This window comes from Hypomesus nipponensis, chromosome 5 (genome assembly GCF_054491055.1).
Source record: "Hypomesus nipponensis isolate SF chromosome 5, ASM5449105v1, whole genome shotgun sequence".
In the NCBI taxonomy this organism is placed as follows: Eukaryota; Metazoa; Chordata; class Actinopteri; order Osmeriformes; family Osmeridae; genus Hypomesus; species Hypomesus nipponensis.
The window spans coordinates 302,501-319,491 of NC_140365.1; the positions used below are offsets into that span (position 1 = coordinate 302,501).

A 16,991-nucleotide genomic window follows, 5' to 3' on the forward strand; every position below is an offset into this window, starting at 1 on the left:
GGGGTAGACATGCAGGGAATGGCCCAGGCTGGAATCAAACCTGGGACCCTGTGTCTCAGCCAGAATAGTGAGGGTTCCCTCAGTGATCCACTGGTCAGGCTCACCTCCATTCCCATCTGTGACAGCCTTCAGGCAGCTGGACAGATCCCCAAGGGAGAGGGGCTGGGGCCCGGGGGGCTGGGGCCCGGGGGGCTGGGGCCCGGGGGGCTGGGGCCCGGGGGGCTGGGGAGCCCTGCCGGGGAGCTCTGGCACATCCACACCCATCTTTACATCTACAGACAAACGCAAACACACAACCCTGCTCACTAGATGCCTCCAGGCACACAGCAGCTAGAACCAGGGCCCCTCTCCCTGCAGGCTTACCTGAGCCCAGCTTGGTGCTCCCAGTCTGGGCAGGGGCCCTGAGAGGGTCTGAGGGGTGAGGAGTCCGGGGGTCTGGTCTGATGGATGCACGACCTAAACAAGGTCTAGGTGGGGCCTCAGTCTTAACCACAGCCAGGTGGTTGGGTAGCGCAGGGCTGGGGGTGGGAGGCTGGGGGCTGGGGGTGGGAGGCTGGGGGCTGGGGTACTGGGTGGAGGCCGGGGGGGACTGAGCGGAGGCCGGGGGGGACTGAGCGGAGGCTGGGGGGACTGGGCCTCGGGACTCCCGTTGGCCTGCTGGTCCACGGGGCCGTTACTGGGACATGAGCCGAGTTTCAGCCCCGCAGGAGACACCAGGGCCCGGGGCCCCTGGGGGGCAGGGGGCCCCTGGGGGCCGGGGGCTGTCCTGTCAGAGCTACACTCAGCCCCGCTCTCCCCCACTGGGATACTAGGTTTGACGTCAGTCTCCCACTGTGAGGACTTGTGCCTGGCTGAGAGGTGCCGCATGATGCTGCACTGCAGGGTGATGACGCCTCGCAGCCACTGGGGAGAGCACGGAAACACTCGTTAGAGGCAGGGCTAGAGGGAAACACTCGTTAGAGGCAGGAATAGAGGGAAACACTCGTTAGAGGCAGAACTAGAGGGAAACACTCGTTAGAAGCAGGACTAGAGGGAAACACTCGTTAGAGGCAGGAATAGAGGGAAACACTCGTTAGAGGCAGGAATAGAGGGAAACACTCATTAGAGGCAGGGCTAGAGGGAAACACTCGTTAGAGGCAGGGCTAGAGGGAAACACTCGTTAGATGCAGGGCTAGAGGGAAACACTCGTTAGAAGCAGGACTACAGGGAAACACTCGTTAGAGGCAGGACTAGAGGGAAACACTCGTTAGAGGCAGGGCTAGAGGGAAACACTCGTTAGAGGCAGGGCTAGAGGGAAACACTCGTTAGAGGCAGGGCTAGAGGGAAACACTCGTTAGAGGCAGGATTAGAGGGAAACACTCTTTAGAGGCAGGACTAGAGGGAAACACTCTTTTGAGGCAGGACTAGAGGGAAACACTCTTTAGAGGCAGGGCTAGAGGGAAACACTTGTTAGAGGTAGGACTAGCAGGATCAAGACATGGTGTGGTGCATGTCTGTGTGTACGTGGGGGAAGTTCTGTGTATGTGGGGGGGAATGGGGCTTGGAAGTTTACCTCTTGCTGCTCCTCGTTGCTGGTGAAGGGCTGGAGGGGCTGGGAGGGGGGAGGGGAGGGGGAGGCCTCTGGGACACCTGTGCAGATGAGCTCTCCATGGCGGATTCCAGCGGGGGGGATCATGACAGGGGGAGACCTGTACTGGGACTTGATGGAGTCAGGAACCTGGCAGGGGACACACAGGGCAGTTACCACACCTGACCATCAACACAGCCTCACACCTGACCATCAACACAGCCTCACACCTGATCATCAACACAGCCTCACACCTGACCATCAACACAGCCTCACACCTGACCATCAACACAGCCTCACACCTGATCATCAACACAGCCTCACACCTGACCATCAACACAGCCTCACACCTGACCATCAACACAGCCTCACACCTGACCATCAACACAGCCTCACACCTGACCATCAACACAGCCTCACACCTGACCATCAACACAGCCTCACACCTGACTATCAACACAGCCTCACTACAGCCCTGCAGGTGAGTGTTCTGAGGGGCGAGGGCATCTCACCTTCAGCGTTCTCTTCAGGTGGGCGTGGCCTCCCCTGCGGACTGGAGGATGCAGGCGGTGGACCCTCTGCAGGAAGTCCACCTTGACAGCATGCTGAGACATCCTGTCCTGGAACTGGTCAAACAGCTGACAGCGACTGCTGAGAGTGAGGCTCCTCTGCTTCAGCTAGAAGGGAGAGGGTTAGAGAGGGGGGAGAGGGCGGAGAGGGTGGAGAGGGGGGTGAGGGGGAGAGAGTGGAGAGGGGGGAGGGGGAGAGGGGGAGAGAGTGGAGAGGGGGGGAGTGGAGAGGGGGGAGGGGGGAGAGAGTGGAGAGGGGGAGAGAGGAGAGAGGGGGAGGGGGAGAGGGGGGAGGGGGAGAGAGTGGAGAGGGAGAGAGTGGAGAGGGGGGAGGGGGAGAAAGTGGAGAGGGAGAGAGTGGAGAGGGGGAGAGGGAGAGAGTGGAGAGGGGGGAGGGGGAGAGGGGGAGAGAGTGGAGAGGGGGAGGGGGAGAGGGGGGAGGGGGAGAGAGTGGAGAGGGAGAGAGTGGAGAGGGGGGGGAGGGGGAGAGAGTGGAGAGGGGGGAGGGGGAGAGGGGGAGAGAGTGGAGAGGGGGAGGGGGAGAGGGGGGAGGGGGAGAGAGTGGAGAGGGAGAGAGTGGAGAGGGGGGAGGGGGAGAGGGGAAGAGAGTGGAGAGGGGGAGAGAGTGGAGAGGGGGGAGGGGGAGAGGGGGAGAGAGTGGAGAGGGGGAGAGAGGGAGAGAGTGGAGAGGGGGAGAGAGTGGAGAGGGAGAGAGTGGAGAGGGGGGAGGGGGAGAGAGTGGAGTGGGGGTGAGAGTGGAGAGGGGGGGAGGGAGAGAGAGTGGAGGGTGTGTGTGTAGAGGCGTTTAGGAGGACAGCAGGTCCATGTCCAGTAGGTAGATCAGGTGTGTGTGTGTGTGTGTGTGTGTGTGTGTGTGTGAGAGCAGGTGTGTCTCACCACCAGGTGCTCTATGTGGTTGGGACACATCCACTTCCCCACAGGCATGGCTGTGAGCGGGGGCTCCAAGCAGTCCATGTGGAACAGCAGGGGACAGTAGTCACACTGGATCAACGGAGCCAGCCTGCAGCTCCTGCAACACACACAGGGGGCAGCAGAGAGCACATCAACAACACAGATATCCTGAAGTATTCACGGTATGTTCTAGAACCACACGTTCTTGTCTGTATGTATCTGACTGTCCCAGACGTGCTGCAGAGTGAGGGAAGGAGAGGGAGACCAGGGGCTGGGGTCCGTGAGGGGCTCTGGCACAGCCCAGAGGAACAGCCAGCCATGCAGAATGATACAACATGCAGAGCAGATGGTTTGAATTGCAGACTCTCTCGCCTTGTTCTGTGGTGTTACTAACATAGCTGAGGTGTGGTACCAGCCAGCACACACATTTGACAAGGCACACTGCCACATCAGTGTTTTGGTGCTTCTAAAGAGCCCAGTCCACTGTGATACAGAACGCCAGGCAGGCAGGCAGCGTCTGAAGGTACTTAACTGTTGCACCAAAACCAAAATGGTGTTTTAACAGTTGAATCATTTCCTTTCACATTTCCTTTGGACAAAGAAGTGTGTGGAGCAGATGACAGCCCTGTCTGTCTGTAGCTGCCTCTGGAGCAGATGACAGCCCTGTCTGTCTGTAGCTGCCTCTGGAGGAGATGACAGCCCTGTCTGTCTGATACTGCCTCTGGAGGAGATGACAGCCCTGTCTGTCTGATACTGCCTCTGGAGGAGATGACAGCCCTGTCTGTCTGATACTGCCTCTGGAGGAGATGACAGCCCTGTCTGTCTGTAGCTGCCTCTGGAGGAGATGACAGCCCTGTCTGTCTGTAGCTGCCTCTGGAGGAGATGACAGCCCTGTCTGTCTGTAGCTGCCTCTGGAGGAGAGATGACAGCCCTGTCTGTCTGATACTGCCTCTGGAGGAGATGACAGCCCTGTCTGTCTGATACTGCCTCTGGAGGAGAGATGACAGCCCTGTCTGTCTGATACTGCCTCTGGAGGAGAGATGACAGCCCTGTCTGTCTGATACTGCCTCTGGAGGAGAGATGACAGCCCTGTCTGTCTGATACTGCCTCTGGAGGAGAGATGACAGCCCTGTCTGTCTGATACTGCCTCTGGAGGAGAGATGACAGCCCTGTCTGTCTGATACTGCCTCTGGAGGAGAGATGACAGCCCTGTCTGTCTGATACTGCCTCTGGAGGAGAGATGACAGCCCTGTCTGTCTGATACTGCCTCTGGAGGAGATGACAGCCCTGTCTGTCTGATACTGCCTCTGGAGGAGATGACAGCCCTGTCTGTCTGATGCTGCCTCTGGAGGAGATGACAGCCCTGTCTGTCTGATACTGCCTCTGGAGGAGATGACAGCCCTGTCTGTCTGATGCTGCCTCTGGAGGAGAGATGACAGCCCTGTCTGTCTGATACTGCCTCTGGAGGAGAGATGACAGCCCTGTCTGTCTGATGCTGCCTCTGGAGGAGAGATGACAGCCCTGTCTGTCTGATACTGCCTCTGGAGGAGAGATGACAGCCCTGTCTGTCTGATACTGCCTCTGGAGTAGATGACAGCCCTGTCTGTCTGATGCTGCCTCTGGAGGAGATGACAGCCCTGTCTGTCTGATGCTGCCTCTCAGCCCTGCTCCTTGCCTCTGCTCAGCGAACACTGCTACGCTCCAAACAATGACCGCTTCTCTTCCAAAGGCGTGGAGTCCTACACCGGTCTTCCCTGATCACTTTCATGAATACTTTCCTTGTCAGAAATAATGGCTCGTCATTCAAAGGAATAACCGGGGATTGTTTCTTTCAAACTAAACCGTGCAATTATCCCCCACAAATAACTTCACATGCTTTGACAGGGCACTGATCTGCATGTAATTGGACTGTATTTACCATCTAGGTTTTCTCCTTTTGGCACAACAAAAGTCATGCATTTAGTTACTCTCATTGTTGGTAAACGATGAGTAACAAGTGAATGTTTATTTAAGACAAATAGTTTCCCACTCATGATTCCCATGAGAACAGCGTGTTATTGAGCGTGGATCCTGTCTGCTCAGTCCTGGGGGCCCTACCTGCCGCAGGGGTAGCACACCTTCACGGGCAGCGGCACCAGACCACTGTGGTCACGTTCGTGCTGGGGGCGCTTCATGTTCTTTCCCATCATCTCATCTCTTCTCCTCCTCTTGCTGCTTCCTGGGGGTAGGAGAGATCAGCAGAGAGACCGTCTCAGTATGTTGTGTGAGCGAGCGCTGAGAGGAGCGTGTGTATAGGACGTACTGACGGATTCTCCCGTCACTAATAGCAGCAGCCAATCAAGGTGATGGGACCCTCCCAGGTGAGGTGGGGCGTACCTGGGAGGGCGGTGGTGCAGGTGAGCTCATTGGGCAGCTGGAACTGTGTGGGGTTCCTCTCCATAGCCGCGGCGATCAGGAGGTCGAAGGGCCTTTTGAGGTGGGGGGTGGAGCTCTCTTGGTCGGAGCAGGCCATCTCATCCTCCACGTCCAGCATGTCGTCATCCATGTCGTTCTGCTCGGAGGGCGTGGGGGTGTCGGTGGAGGCTGTGGAGGTGGGGGTGTTGGGCCGGCTCAGAGGTCTCCGCTCCAGCAGGCGGACCTGGGCCACGGCCACCCTCAGCCCAGGGCCCACGGCCGGGTCCAGACGCAGCGGCCCGGACAACACATCCTGCTCGGCCGCCAGAGACGGAGAATGTTTGGAGAGCTGCAAACTGCTGCGCTCCAGCAAACCATTGATATGCTCCTTCTTAAGCTCACGCTTCTGGAGCAGGGAGGGGGAGGGAGGAGCGAGGGAGGGGAGCGGGGAGGGAGGAGCAGGGAGAGGAGGGAGGGTGGAGCAGGGAGGGGAGCGGGGAGAGCAGGGAGGAGAGCAGGGAGGGAGGAGCAGGGAGAGGAGGGTGGAGCAGGGAGAGGAGCAGGGAGAGGAGGGTGGAGCAGGGAGGGAGGAGCAGGGAGGAGCAGGGAGAGGACACAAAATGTTCAGTCATTATTTCTTCCAACAGTGAGGTCAGTCCAGAAGACAGGACACAGAAACAAGCAGACAAAACTTCAGGGTAAAGGGAAGTTGACTGACCTTCCGACGCACGGAGCAGCGATGACACATCCACTCCCCTGGGGGCAGCATCTCCTTGCTCAGAGGAGGATTACTGTTGGTTCACAACAAACAAGCTATGATCAGCTAAACTAATCAACTCTGAGTTAGGAACAGCAACACTGCAGTGATGAAGAAAGTTAACTTGCCAATAGAAGTCTAAGTTAAGAAGTTTGTCATTAGAAAGGCCTTATAAACACCCCTCAGCTGGTATACAGCAGACACACACAACTCACAGCAAATACAGCAAAGTAAGGATTTCTACAACCAAGAGCACCGATCAAACATGAGGCTGAAAGATTACTTTTCCAGAGCCCTTCAAAAGAGGTTCTGCAGCAGTACGCTGTTAACTCACTGCACTCAGGTTAACGCGACTGAGAATGTTTGGACCCCTGGCTGATTGAAGCCAGGTGCGCACAGATGAAGAGAGTCTGTGGGCAGAGAGCCAGAGAGGCTGGGCCACATCAGGTTGCTGGTCCCAAAACCAACATGAGGATCAACAAGAAACCCAGATACAGGCGGTCCCAGATACAGCAGGCAGTCCCAGATACAGGCAGTCCCAGGTACAGGCAGTCCCCAACCAGACTGAATAAACTGCACATCCACGTTCTTTCTTTACAAAAAATCCTATATAACTTAAAGGCGCTGGTATATCCAGTCCAGTCAGCAGAGCCCTGGAGACCAGCAGCCCTGGAGACCAGCAGAGCCCTGGAAACCAGCAGTCCGGGAAACCAGCAGTCTGGGAAACAGGGTTCCCAGGTCTACACACAGTGAAACATCCCACAACATGCTATCACAACAACATTACTAACTGCAGTCACATCATAACAGCTCTTTGCATGTTGTTAGCTGCCAGTTAGTTATGATTTATAGAGATATGCCTGCAGTGTAAACCATGTACAAAACGACCAGTGCAATGGCAAAGTCTTAATGAACCCTGGCTCAACACCAAAAGCAGTTTGAAGAACACGTTCCAGAACACACGGCCACAACTTGACATTTCTTCAACATCTTCCTCAGTACACTACTGTTGCTCCTAAATGAAGTGTTCACGTCATGGCAATAGACCCGAGTTACAGGCAGCATGGTTTCACTAGCAAGCAGCAGCTACCCTCACAAAACAGTGACCTACCTGGCAACTAGACGCCAAACAGCAACACACATAGCACATAGCAATACACACACAACCTGCTCTCTGATACTTTTAAACAATTGCTGAGGTTTACTCGTTCTCAGATGAGTCAACTAATTCCTTCGCGCTTCTGACTCAAGACTGTATCAGTGTAACTTAGCACGTAGTCAGTGAGCTAGCTCGGTGTGTCGGACGTTTACCAGCACTGTAAGTGAAATGCAGCAGGACAGTGATCACAGCAGAGCAGGTCGCCTCCTTCACGGCAACTGTCACAAGTGTCGTGGTTTGTGGCTCTCCCGGTCCTCCGAGCATTTTTATCCGGTTTACGACTCCTTTTTTCGCCGTCTTCAGACTTGGGAGGTGCAAGCAAAGCTTGGATTTGCTTAATGTCAGAGAAAAAGGAAATCAGTATCGTTGTTAAAGATAGCGGGAGGCTTGGAAGGGATGTCTTTTAGAGTCAATACATTCAGCAGACCTTCAACTAGTGTTTTCAATAGAAACTAGCTAAGTATGGTAGTGATGATCGTTACGAGGAAGGTTTCTTACCTGCATAAGCCCCCCAGAGGTGTCGAGATCGTAGACAATCGTTGGGGTCTCCATTTTATCCCACATTCAAAAAGCCTGTATGAGCAAGCTACTAGCTCCCCCGTTAGATACCGAACAAGTCCTTACAAACTACCACTCGAAATTCGGTACTGTCAACGATTCACTCCAACAACGAAGTCCTCCCAAAACATTTGCGATGCGTTCGTAGGTTGTTAGAAAGGTTTGCTAGCTTGCAAATCGACTGTTTCTCAGGCCCGTACGGTACAGCAGCAGGCAACCGTTAGCTATCAAGCAAACCAGATAGCCTACTAGCTAGATTTAGTGCCTTATTTCCAGTTCAAAGACGAATAGTCCTTTCTTCTTTAAGTCCTCGATTTAAAATCCTTCTTTTACACTGTATATATCATTCCACGCTGCCCAAGTCGTACAATAGAGAATGACAAAAGTGTTGTATTGCTGGTGAATCAAACAGATTGTATCGTAGGATATTTAATGTTTGTCCCTTCAAGGCCTAGCAGCCTAGCAGCTCTAGCTAGCTAAAGCTGGTGCCTCGTACGCGTCTCGAATGATTCTTGAAGCTAGCCACCAACTAGCTAGCTGGCTAGCTAGCTAACGTCAGAAGCATATCTGTTTCCTCCCATTATTTAACAATGTGATACTAATATTCTCTACCTATGCAAAATCGCGTACCCGTCATGAATTCTCTCAATCCTGGAGCCCTACTGTCGTATTCCACTACAAAGCAGCGTCTAACTGCAGGCTGCAGCTGGTTGTTTTGAAGCGGCGCTAGCGGGGCTGCTAGCTGAGCATCTCTGTCCTGCTGCTGGTTCCAGACTCTCCATGGAGCTCGCGCACATTTGCGTAAAACGTCGTTTGAGCATGCGCTGTGGCGCGGGGCTTGGCTTTGTCGCGAGATGCTGAATGGAAAACGCGTTGACTGGGCGCGAGGGGGGTGTGGGCGTTCCAGCAGAGAGATGATCTTATCATCCTCGGAGGTATAGCCGATAGTTTAACTCAGTCTGATGAGGATGTCGACTGTAAATTTTACAAACTCGTCACATACTCCTGTGTTATTCAGTCCTTGATACCTTTTGGTGGATGTTTAGTCTTTAAATGTTGATTGCCATGGTTGGGGGCGGGAATTGCAGCCCTTTAGCTATCCCAGAAAAACACATTGGTGTAAGACGATCGTAAATTTAACAATGTTTAACAAAGACTATAAATGCACTTGGCCGCTTGTAAATATATCGATTGTTAACTTTACATGTCAGGCGTTGTTACGAAAGACAAACACACTGACGAATAGATTTCTTGCAAACTTTATTTTTAATTTAATTTGATTTAATCATTTTGCTGTCCAATCCCCCGAACAAAGAAACGGGTAACAAAGCTGCTGTCGGGGACATTTTGAATGCACACCATAATCGTAGGACAGTGGCAGTTCTGTCGTACTTTTAAAATGATCACTTTTGAGGAAATGCCATAGCATCCGAATACCAGTAACAAAATATACACACCCACAGTACAACTAGATTTGAATTTACAATTGCAGGGTAGTCATGACTAGCATAGCCTACTGTAGTCAGACTGTAAACAATGTAAAGGAAAATAACACTTTCATGTATACATTTAATAATACTTGACGTAACATAAGAAAAACAAGCATGTTTATTTATAACGAGTCGGTTTTATCATCTGACAAAATGTTTACTCATAAATTGTTGCAAGTCACTACAACCACTTATGTCAAGTGCAGATGCAGGGGCGTTGTTAGACCCTTTTTTTTACTGGGGCACGTGCCCCAGTATAAATCTGCTGTGCCCCATTAAAATCAAAAGTTTGAGTTTTAACAATTTATTTATTAGTCAGTGCATTCGTTTAGATTGATAATCCTGGAAAAAATAAACGCAGTATCCCAATAAACGCTTTTAAAATCAAAGCAGTTTAACCGAAAACACAAACCGATGCCCGCAGAATTCCATGTTAGTGCGCTCTTCTGATCTTGCCAAACAGCCACTGCAGCACACACACAGAAGTCCAGGTGTCAGACTCAGCACACAAGTCAGAATTGAGGTAGGCTAAGAAAACATTACAGAAAGTTTCTAAATAATAGGCCTACCGATCATTTTATTTAGACTAAAACATAAAAATAATATTACATGAAGCTCAAAAAAACGGTATTTGCGCTCAAATGAATGCCTTTATGTCTAACAACGCCCCTGTGCAGATGTACAGTACCAGTCAAAAGTTTTGACACATTTTGTTGTGTGTGAAATGAAGCAAATTAGTTATAGACATGAAGGTATCCAGTAGCCTTAAATAATGTTCAAATAACAATTCAGTCACTGAAAGTGCTCCTTTTTCTACAATGAGGCAGATGTATAGTGTACTAAGGAAGCCTACACCAGGGGGGTTTGACATCAGTTCATTGTGGTCTTTCATATTCGAGGGTCTGATACGCTGCTGTTTTTGTTGTATTCTGTGAGATAAAGAAACCAAAAGAAAGTCTTTCTCTCCAAGACCATGAATAACATGAACTTCTCATGAATAACTGTGTGGTTCCCAGAGGCGTTCATATAGAACCTAGTTTGAGACAAGCGTTTTTTTAACCTAGTTGTAATGCTAGTAACAAGCGGTTATTTCAAAGTCATTGAAATGCAAGAACACATTGCTATTATTGGTGGAAATGTGAGGACAAAATCTAAAATTGATTTGGGTACCTTGATTTAGACTTTTTTCAACAACTGGATAGTCATGTTTTCAATCTTTAAACGTAAGTACATTCATTACTCTTATTTAACTTGAAAAATCGTAACTTCTGTTCCAGATGAGTAGGTACAAATTGCCGCTCCCCTCCTTCACCAGTCCAAGGCTCAAGAACAATAACAAGAACAGAGAAACAAGAAAGAAAGGCCATCCACTGCTGTATAGAAACACCACCATGCTGATCTGTGGTCTCGGCAGGGCAGGTAAGGAGACAAAGAACAGATTCATCCCATGAACAGGAGGGAATGGAGAACCTAGCAGCAGAGTTATGGTGAGGGTGGGGGGTTGCAGTGCACACATGGTCCAAGAGTCAACACTTGAATGATCCTTGAATTTAGGACTCTAAAATGAACACCTCTTAATCTGTATTATCCTGTCAAGACCAGACATAAACAAATGTATTAGGTTGAGTGCATACCTCATGACTTACAGGTCAACTTAATACTGCAAGGGTGATCCTTTAACCCTTCACTCATCATCCAAGTCTATTTACTGATGGAAACATGACAATAACTTGATGAACGACACACCGAGGTGAATAACAAAACTGAAAATTACAATAACAAAAGATTTCTAAATAAAATGTGCAACGAGTTAAATGGATTAAACTCACAACAAAACACTGGCTTTGTGATTTCACTGCTCACTCATACATTCAGTATAACCCCACCACCACTACCACAATAATAACAATAACAATAAGCCTAGTTGTTCTCAGCTGGTTTGGGGCCGGCTGGCGAGGAGGACAGACACACCCCAGGGCGGGGCGGGGGGCGGGGCGGGGCAGTTAAGGGGGACCGTAAGCATCAGAAGGACGCCTCACCTCCCAGCTCTTCTGCTGCACAGCCAAGGAGTACAGAGGGTCATTAGTAATCACACAGACTCTCTCTTGGAGGGCAGAGAGATGGACACAGTGCGTGGAGGGCAGAGAGATGGACACAGTGCGTGGAGGGCAGAGAGATGGACACAGTGCGTGGAGGGCAGAGAGATGGACACAGTGCGTGGAGGGCAGAGAGATGGACACAGTGCGTGGAGGGCAGAGAGATGGACACAGTGCGTGGAGGGCAGAGAGATGGAGAGAAACACTGCTCAGAAATACATCCAACTTGTGAGGCTTCATTCAGAAGGTGTCATGGAAATGCGTCACATGTGCATACATTGCTCCAAAACATATGACATTTCCATAATTATTAACAAATCATGTATGACGTATGGAAGGATGCATTATATCAGATGGACACGTGACCAGAAGTTATGTCTTTGAAAACTGCTCATCTTAAAGCCCCTAACATTGCATAGAACATTTCTAACAATTTACATAAAGTGTAACAATACCGTACATGGTATGTGCCTTTTTTTGTTTATTAAAAAATCTATTAACTACATAAATGTTTAAGTCTTACAAACATTAAATGAACTTGCCTTTCCTTCTGGATCAATTCAAGACATTTGATTCAATTTCATAGAAATAGTATCAGAATTGTGAGACCCAATAAATTACATATAGCAGCACTGAAACAATATTTTAAAATTATTAACACTATCCTTAATTTGTTCATTTTCTTGTTTCATGTTCAATTTTCCTTCACTTTCTATCACTCCCCCTACACAGAATTAACATCAGTCTAACAGAAATGCAAACATGCTACATTTCTCATTACCTGTCCGTCATTCAATAATTATACTGCAGTTGCAGCAAAATCATTGTCTTGATCATTAAAAACTGCAGTGTAGTTAGATGTTCATGCTCTAACTGTGCTGGCAGGAATATCTCTAACATCCTCACCAGACCCACAGTCTGGCTCAGGGTGTGACATGCAAGGGGACTCCAGCGCCCTCTGGTGGTGAGACATGAGATGGCGGGTGAGCAGGCGGATGCAGGTGGATCAGGACAGCACTATGGTGTTGTGAGAGTCCACATCTTGTAGATGCATGACATCCGTACTTACTACAGTCTCATAGACAGGATTGTTAAAGTCAGACTCCTCTGTCATGTTGTCATATGGCGGCAGGGATGACGAGGGCATCCGAAGAGACTTCCCCTGTCTGACAGGAAGGAGACAGACAGCTGTTATAACTGCTTTCTGACACCTCTCCGAGTTATGAACATTCACACCTAATTCATTCACATCCTTTAATGACCACATCTTCAACAGAACCGTCTCAGATGTGAACGCTCACTTTGCAAAGTAGAGGTAGACCCCAAGAGCCACAACACACACGACTGCCACCAGGGTCAAGACGGCCATGAGGATGCTGCTTCCTCCAGCACCGTTGTCACCGCTGGTCACTGCAGCACAAGCAGACAGGAGGTGTCAGTCATGGTCAGGTGACCAGGAGAACGTACCTGGCGAACGAAGAGGGTTCAGACTCACCATCCAGCCTCCGCTCGGTCACGTACTTGGTAGACGCCGCTGTGAAGGAACCAACATTTACAATCAGTCTTACCTCTCAGCGATCAAAGTTGTTCCTTCTACAAACTGTTCTGAGTTCTTATACAAGATTTAATGATCCGAATTACACACATCAGAGAACCCAGGTGAGCGTTCTACCCCTAACCCAGGTGAGTGGTATGTACAACCCAGGTGAGGTTCCTCACCCCTGCAGGCAGGCGGGGCTGCGCTCCACTGGGACGGGTGTCCAGGGACACAGCGGATGGAGGGCTCCCCCTGCAGCTGGTACCCGGGGCGGCAGGAGAAGGACAGGCTCTCCCCCGCCTGGTAGAAGGCCTGCTCTGGGCTCTGGATGCCGGTGGAGGGAGCTCCTGGGTTTCTGCAGGGTTCATACCGCTCAGCTGCCAGGGAACACACACACACACACACACGCATGCACGCAACACACACACACACACACAGGAGGACTGTCAATGTGTCACAGTGTCACTATGTGTGACAGAAGTGTCTTTCTAACATGTGTGATCATAAATGTGAGAACACACCTCTGAAACACGACACAGCGTTTAAGACAAGCTGCAGAGCGCAACATAGTTCTTAACCTGACAACCAGTCCAAATCCCAAGTCTCAGTTCCACCGTGTTATCATTTAGCAAAGACATTTTCCAGCATCTATAATTACTTTGTATCAATGAGTAGACAGGCCTATCATTGTGCTGTTGGAACAGCAGGACAGCTCCTATTACATAAAGCCATATTGATTCTCCACCTGTTCTCCCCGGCTGAAAGAAAAACACTCAGGTTTAATTTCCACCCTTGAGCTCCTCCGATGCTAATTGGGTTTGCATGCTGTGTCATGCATCATGTAGTCCTTTATAGATCACACTCCAACAATCCCAGCCTCTGTCTGTGGGCGGGAGGCCTGGCAGGTATTCAATGCTGCTGGAGCCTTGGAGGGGATTAGAAAGAGCTGATAGCCCCAGGCAGGGCCTAGACATTCACCTCTACAACCCTCCTCCAGCCAGCTAGCCTCTGGGCTGACACGGACAGTCAGGAAGACACCAGTAAAAGGACTGGATAATTGTGACTGACGATGGTTATTCTACATGATGGAAAACACAATCCAAATGTTCATTTAGTGCGTGTGTGTTTCTGTGTGTGTGTGATTCTGTGTGTGTGTGTTTCTGTGTGTGTGTGTGTGACAGCACAGACACCACAGACTCCAGCACTTACGGACACACTTGGGCAGCCTCTCACTCCACTTGGGGATGGCTGTGTCACGGTTGTAGCAGGTGAGCAGGCCGGATCCAGACAGCATGTAGCCCTTGTTGCAGACGTACTGCACCGTGGAGCCAACCAGGAGGCGGGGCGGTACCACCCTACGGCTGTGCTCCACCATGCCTGGGTCTGGACAGGAGACCACTGGAGCACACACACACACACACACACACACACACACACACACACACAGAGGGTGATCAGAGCCACACCCAGGCTTGCCCCTGACTGTGTGCTAATGGCAGGCCAGGTCTGGAGCAGGACTTTACACAGAACCTGATGGGACAGCTTCTGTGAAAACTGAGTGTCTGTAAATATGAGCTCATTTGTTAATAACACAAATAATTACTATAATATTACTTAAATAAATAATGACAAAAGAAACTTGTAATGTTCCATTGGGAATTAATGAATCTGTTTGTTTATCTATCTACCTTTTATAGGACTGTTGGATCACATGCAATGTCGTTTCCCCCCTCTAGGTGGCAGTGGGACCGTTAGAGTGGCTTCTTATCAAGCAGACCCCACAGAGCTACACATACAAGACTGTAATTACAATTTCCCCGGTGGCTTTATGATTGCTATTAATGTTCCGATTTCAAAAGCATCTGGTTAAATGTGCCGTGACCACATGTCTTTTAGTGTAGCGGTGAAACAGTGTGGTTTAGTAAATCGTTGTGGATTTGATGATAGCGTTTAGAGAGTGTTTGTGTTTGGATATTGTATGATGAAAGGGCTGTTAGCGTTTAGAGTGTTTGTGTTGGATGTTGTGTGATGAAAGGAACACACAGGACTGGTAGGCTGTTGGACACACAGAAGCCTTGCGTTTCCTTGCGCTCCAGCAGACGATGGCTTCAGGTGCATTTTCACACAGTCAGCTGATCCCATGTGACACCCTGACAGCATTTAGCTCCACCATGTTACAAGGCTTGTCATTCAGAGGCAGTGACCAGCAGGGAGTCATTCAGAGCAGTGAACAGCTGGAAGTCATACCCACCACAACCTCCCCACTACAGTCTCCTCCCCTTCCCCCAGACCTCCCCAGCACACCCTTCTCACAGCATGGCGCCCTCCCCCAGACCCCCTCAGACTCCCTTAGACCCCCCCAGCTCACCCTTCTCACAGCATGGAGCCCTCCCCCAGACCCCCTCAGACTCCCCCAGACCCCTCCAGCTCACCCTTCTCACAGCATGGCGCCCTCCCCCAGACCCCCTCAGACTCCCTTAGACCCCCCCAGCACACCCTTCTCACAGCATGGAGCCCTCCCCCAGACCCCCTCAGACTCCCTTAGACCCCCCCAGCTCACCCTTCTCACAGCATGGCGCCCTCCCCCAGACCCCCTCAGACTCCCTTAGACCCCCCCAGCTCACCCTTCTCACAGCATGGCGCCCTCCCCCAGACCCCCTCAGACTCCCTTAGACCCCCCCAGCTCACCCTTCTCACAGCATGGCGCCCTCCCCCAGACCCCCTCAGACTCCCTTAGACCCCCCCAGCTCACCCTTCTCACAGCATGGCGCCCTCCCCCAGACCCCCTCAGACTCCCTTAGACCCCCCCAGCTCACCCTTCTCACAGCATGGCGCCCTCCCCCAGACCCCCTCAGACTCCCTTAGACCCCCCCAGCTCACCCTTCTCACAGCATGGCGCCCTCCCCCAGACCCCCTCAGACTCCCTTAGACCCCCCCAGCTCACCCTTCTCACAGCATGGCGCCCTCCCCCAGACCCCCTCAGACTCCCTTAGACCCCCCCAGCTCACCCTTCTCACAGCATGGCGCCCTCCCCCAGACCCCCTCAGACTCCCTTAGACCCCCCCAGCTCACCCTTCTCACAGCATGGCGCCCTCCCCCAGACCCCCTCAGACTCCCTTAGACCCCCCCAGCTCACCCTTCTCACAGCATGGCGCCCTCCCCCAGACCCCCTCAGACTCCCTTAGACCCCCCCAGCTCACCCTTCTCACAGCATGGCGCCCTCCCCCAGACCCCCTCAGACTCCCTTAGACCCCCCCAGCTCACCCTTCTCACAGCATGGCGCCCTCCCCCAGACCCCCTCAGACTCCCTTAGACCCCCCCAGCTCACCCTTCTCACAGCATGGCGCCCTCCCCCAGACCCCCTCAGACTCCCTTAGACCCCCCCAGCTCCCCCTTCTCACAGCATGGCGCCCTCCCCCAGACCCCCTCAGACTCCCTTAGACCCCCCCAGCTCACCCTTCTCACAGCATGGCGCCCTCCCCCAGACCCCCTCAGACTCCCTTAGACCCCCCCAGCTCACCCTTCTCACAGCATGGAGCCCTCCCCCAGACCCCCTCAGACTCCCTTAGACCCCCCCAGCACACCCTTCTCACAGCATGGAGCCCTCCCCCAGACCCCCTCAGACTCCCTTAGACCCCCCCAGCTCACCCTTCTCACAGCATGGCGCCCTCCCCCAGACCCCCTCAGACTCCCTTAGACCCCCCCAGCTCACCCTTCTCACAGCATGGCGCCCTCCCCCAGACCCCCTCAGACTCCCTTAGACCCCCCCAGCTCACCCTTCTCACAGCATGGCGCCCTCCCCCAGACCCCCTCAGACTCCCTTAGACCCCCCAGCTCACCCTTCTCACAGCATGGCGCCCTCCCCCAGACCCCCTCAGACTCCCTTAGACCCCCCAGCTCACCCTTCTCACAGCATGGCGCCCTCCCCCAGACCCCCTCAGACTCCCTTAGA

The 16,991-nt window shown here is 52.0% G+C and overlaps 2 protein-coding genes across 2 annotated transcripts in view; both read right to left on the reverse strand.

Annotated features, from left to right (window-relative positions):
* LOC146287606 (PHD finger protein 12-like) overlaps window positions 1-8,697 on the reverse strand; it is a 14,872-nt gene extending 6,175 nt beyond the window's left edge. The window contains 11 exon segments of the mRNA XM_084698569.1: window positions 105-272; window positions 364-519; window positions 522-903; window positions 1,553-1,717; window positions 2,080-2,244; window positions 3,034-3,166; window positions 5,146-5,266; window positions 5,425-5,848; window positions 6,161-6,233; window positions 7,511-7,692; window positions 7,857-8,697. Of these exon segments, the coding sequence (XP_084554695.1) occupies window positions 105-272; window positions 364-519; window positions 522-903; window positions 1,553-1,717; window positions 2,080-2,244; window positions 3,034-3,166; window positions 5,146-5,266; window positions 5,425-5,848; window positions 6,161-6,233; window positions 7,511-7,692; window positions 7,857-7,922 (2,035 nt within the window). The 5' untranslated portion in view covers window positions 7,923-8,697.
* A 3,083-nt stretch (window positions 8,698-11,780) lies between these two features.
* Window positions 11,781-16,991, reverse strand: part of LOC146287607 (seizure protein 6-like) — a 75,022-nt gene continuing 69,811 nt past the window's right edge. Inside the window, 6 exon segments of the mRNA XM_084698678.1 lie at window positions 11,781-12,460; window positions 12,572-12,668; window positions 12,804-12,912; window positions 12,998-13,036; window positions 13,222-13,416; window positions 14,249-14,437. Of these exon segments, the coding sequence (XP_084554804.1) occupies window positions 12,365-12,460; window positions 12,572-12,668; window positions 12,804-12,912; window positions 12,998-13,036; window positions 13,222-13,416; window positions 14,249-14,437 (725 nt within the window). The 3' untranslated portion in view covers window positions 11,781-12,364.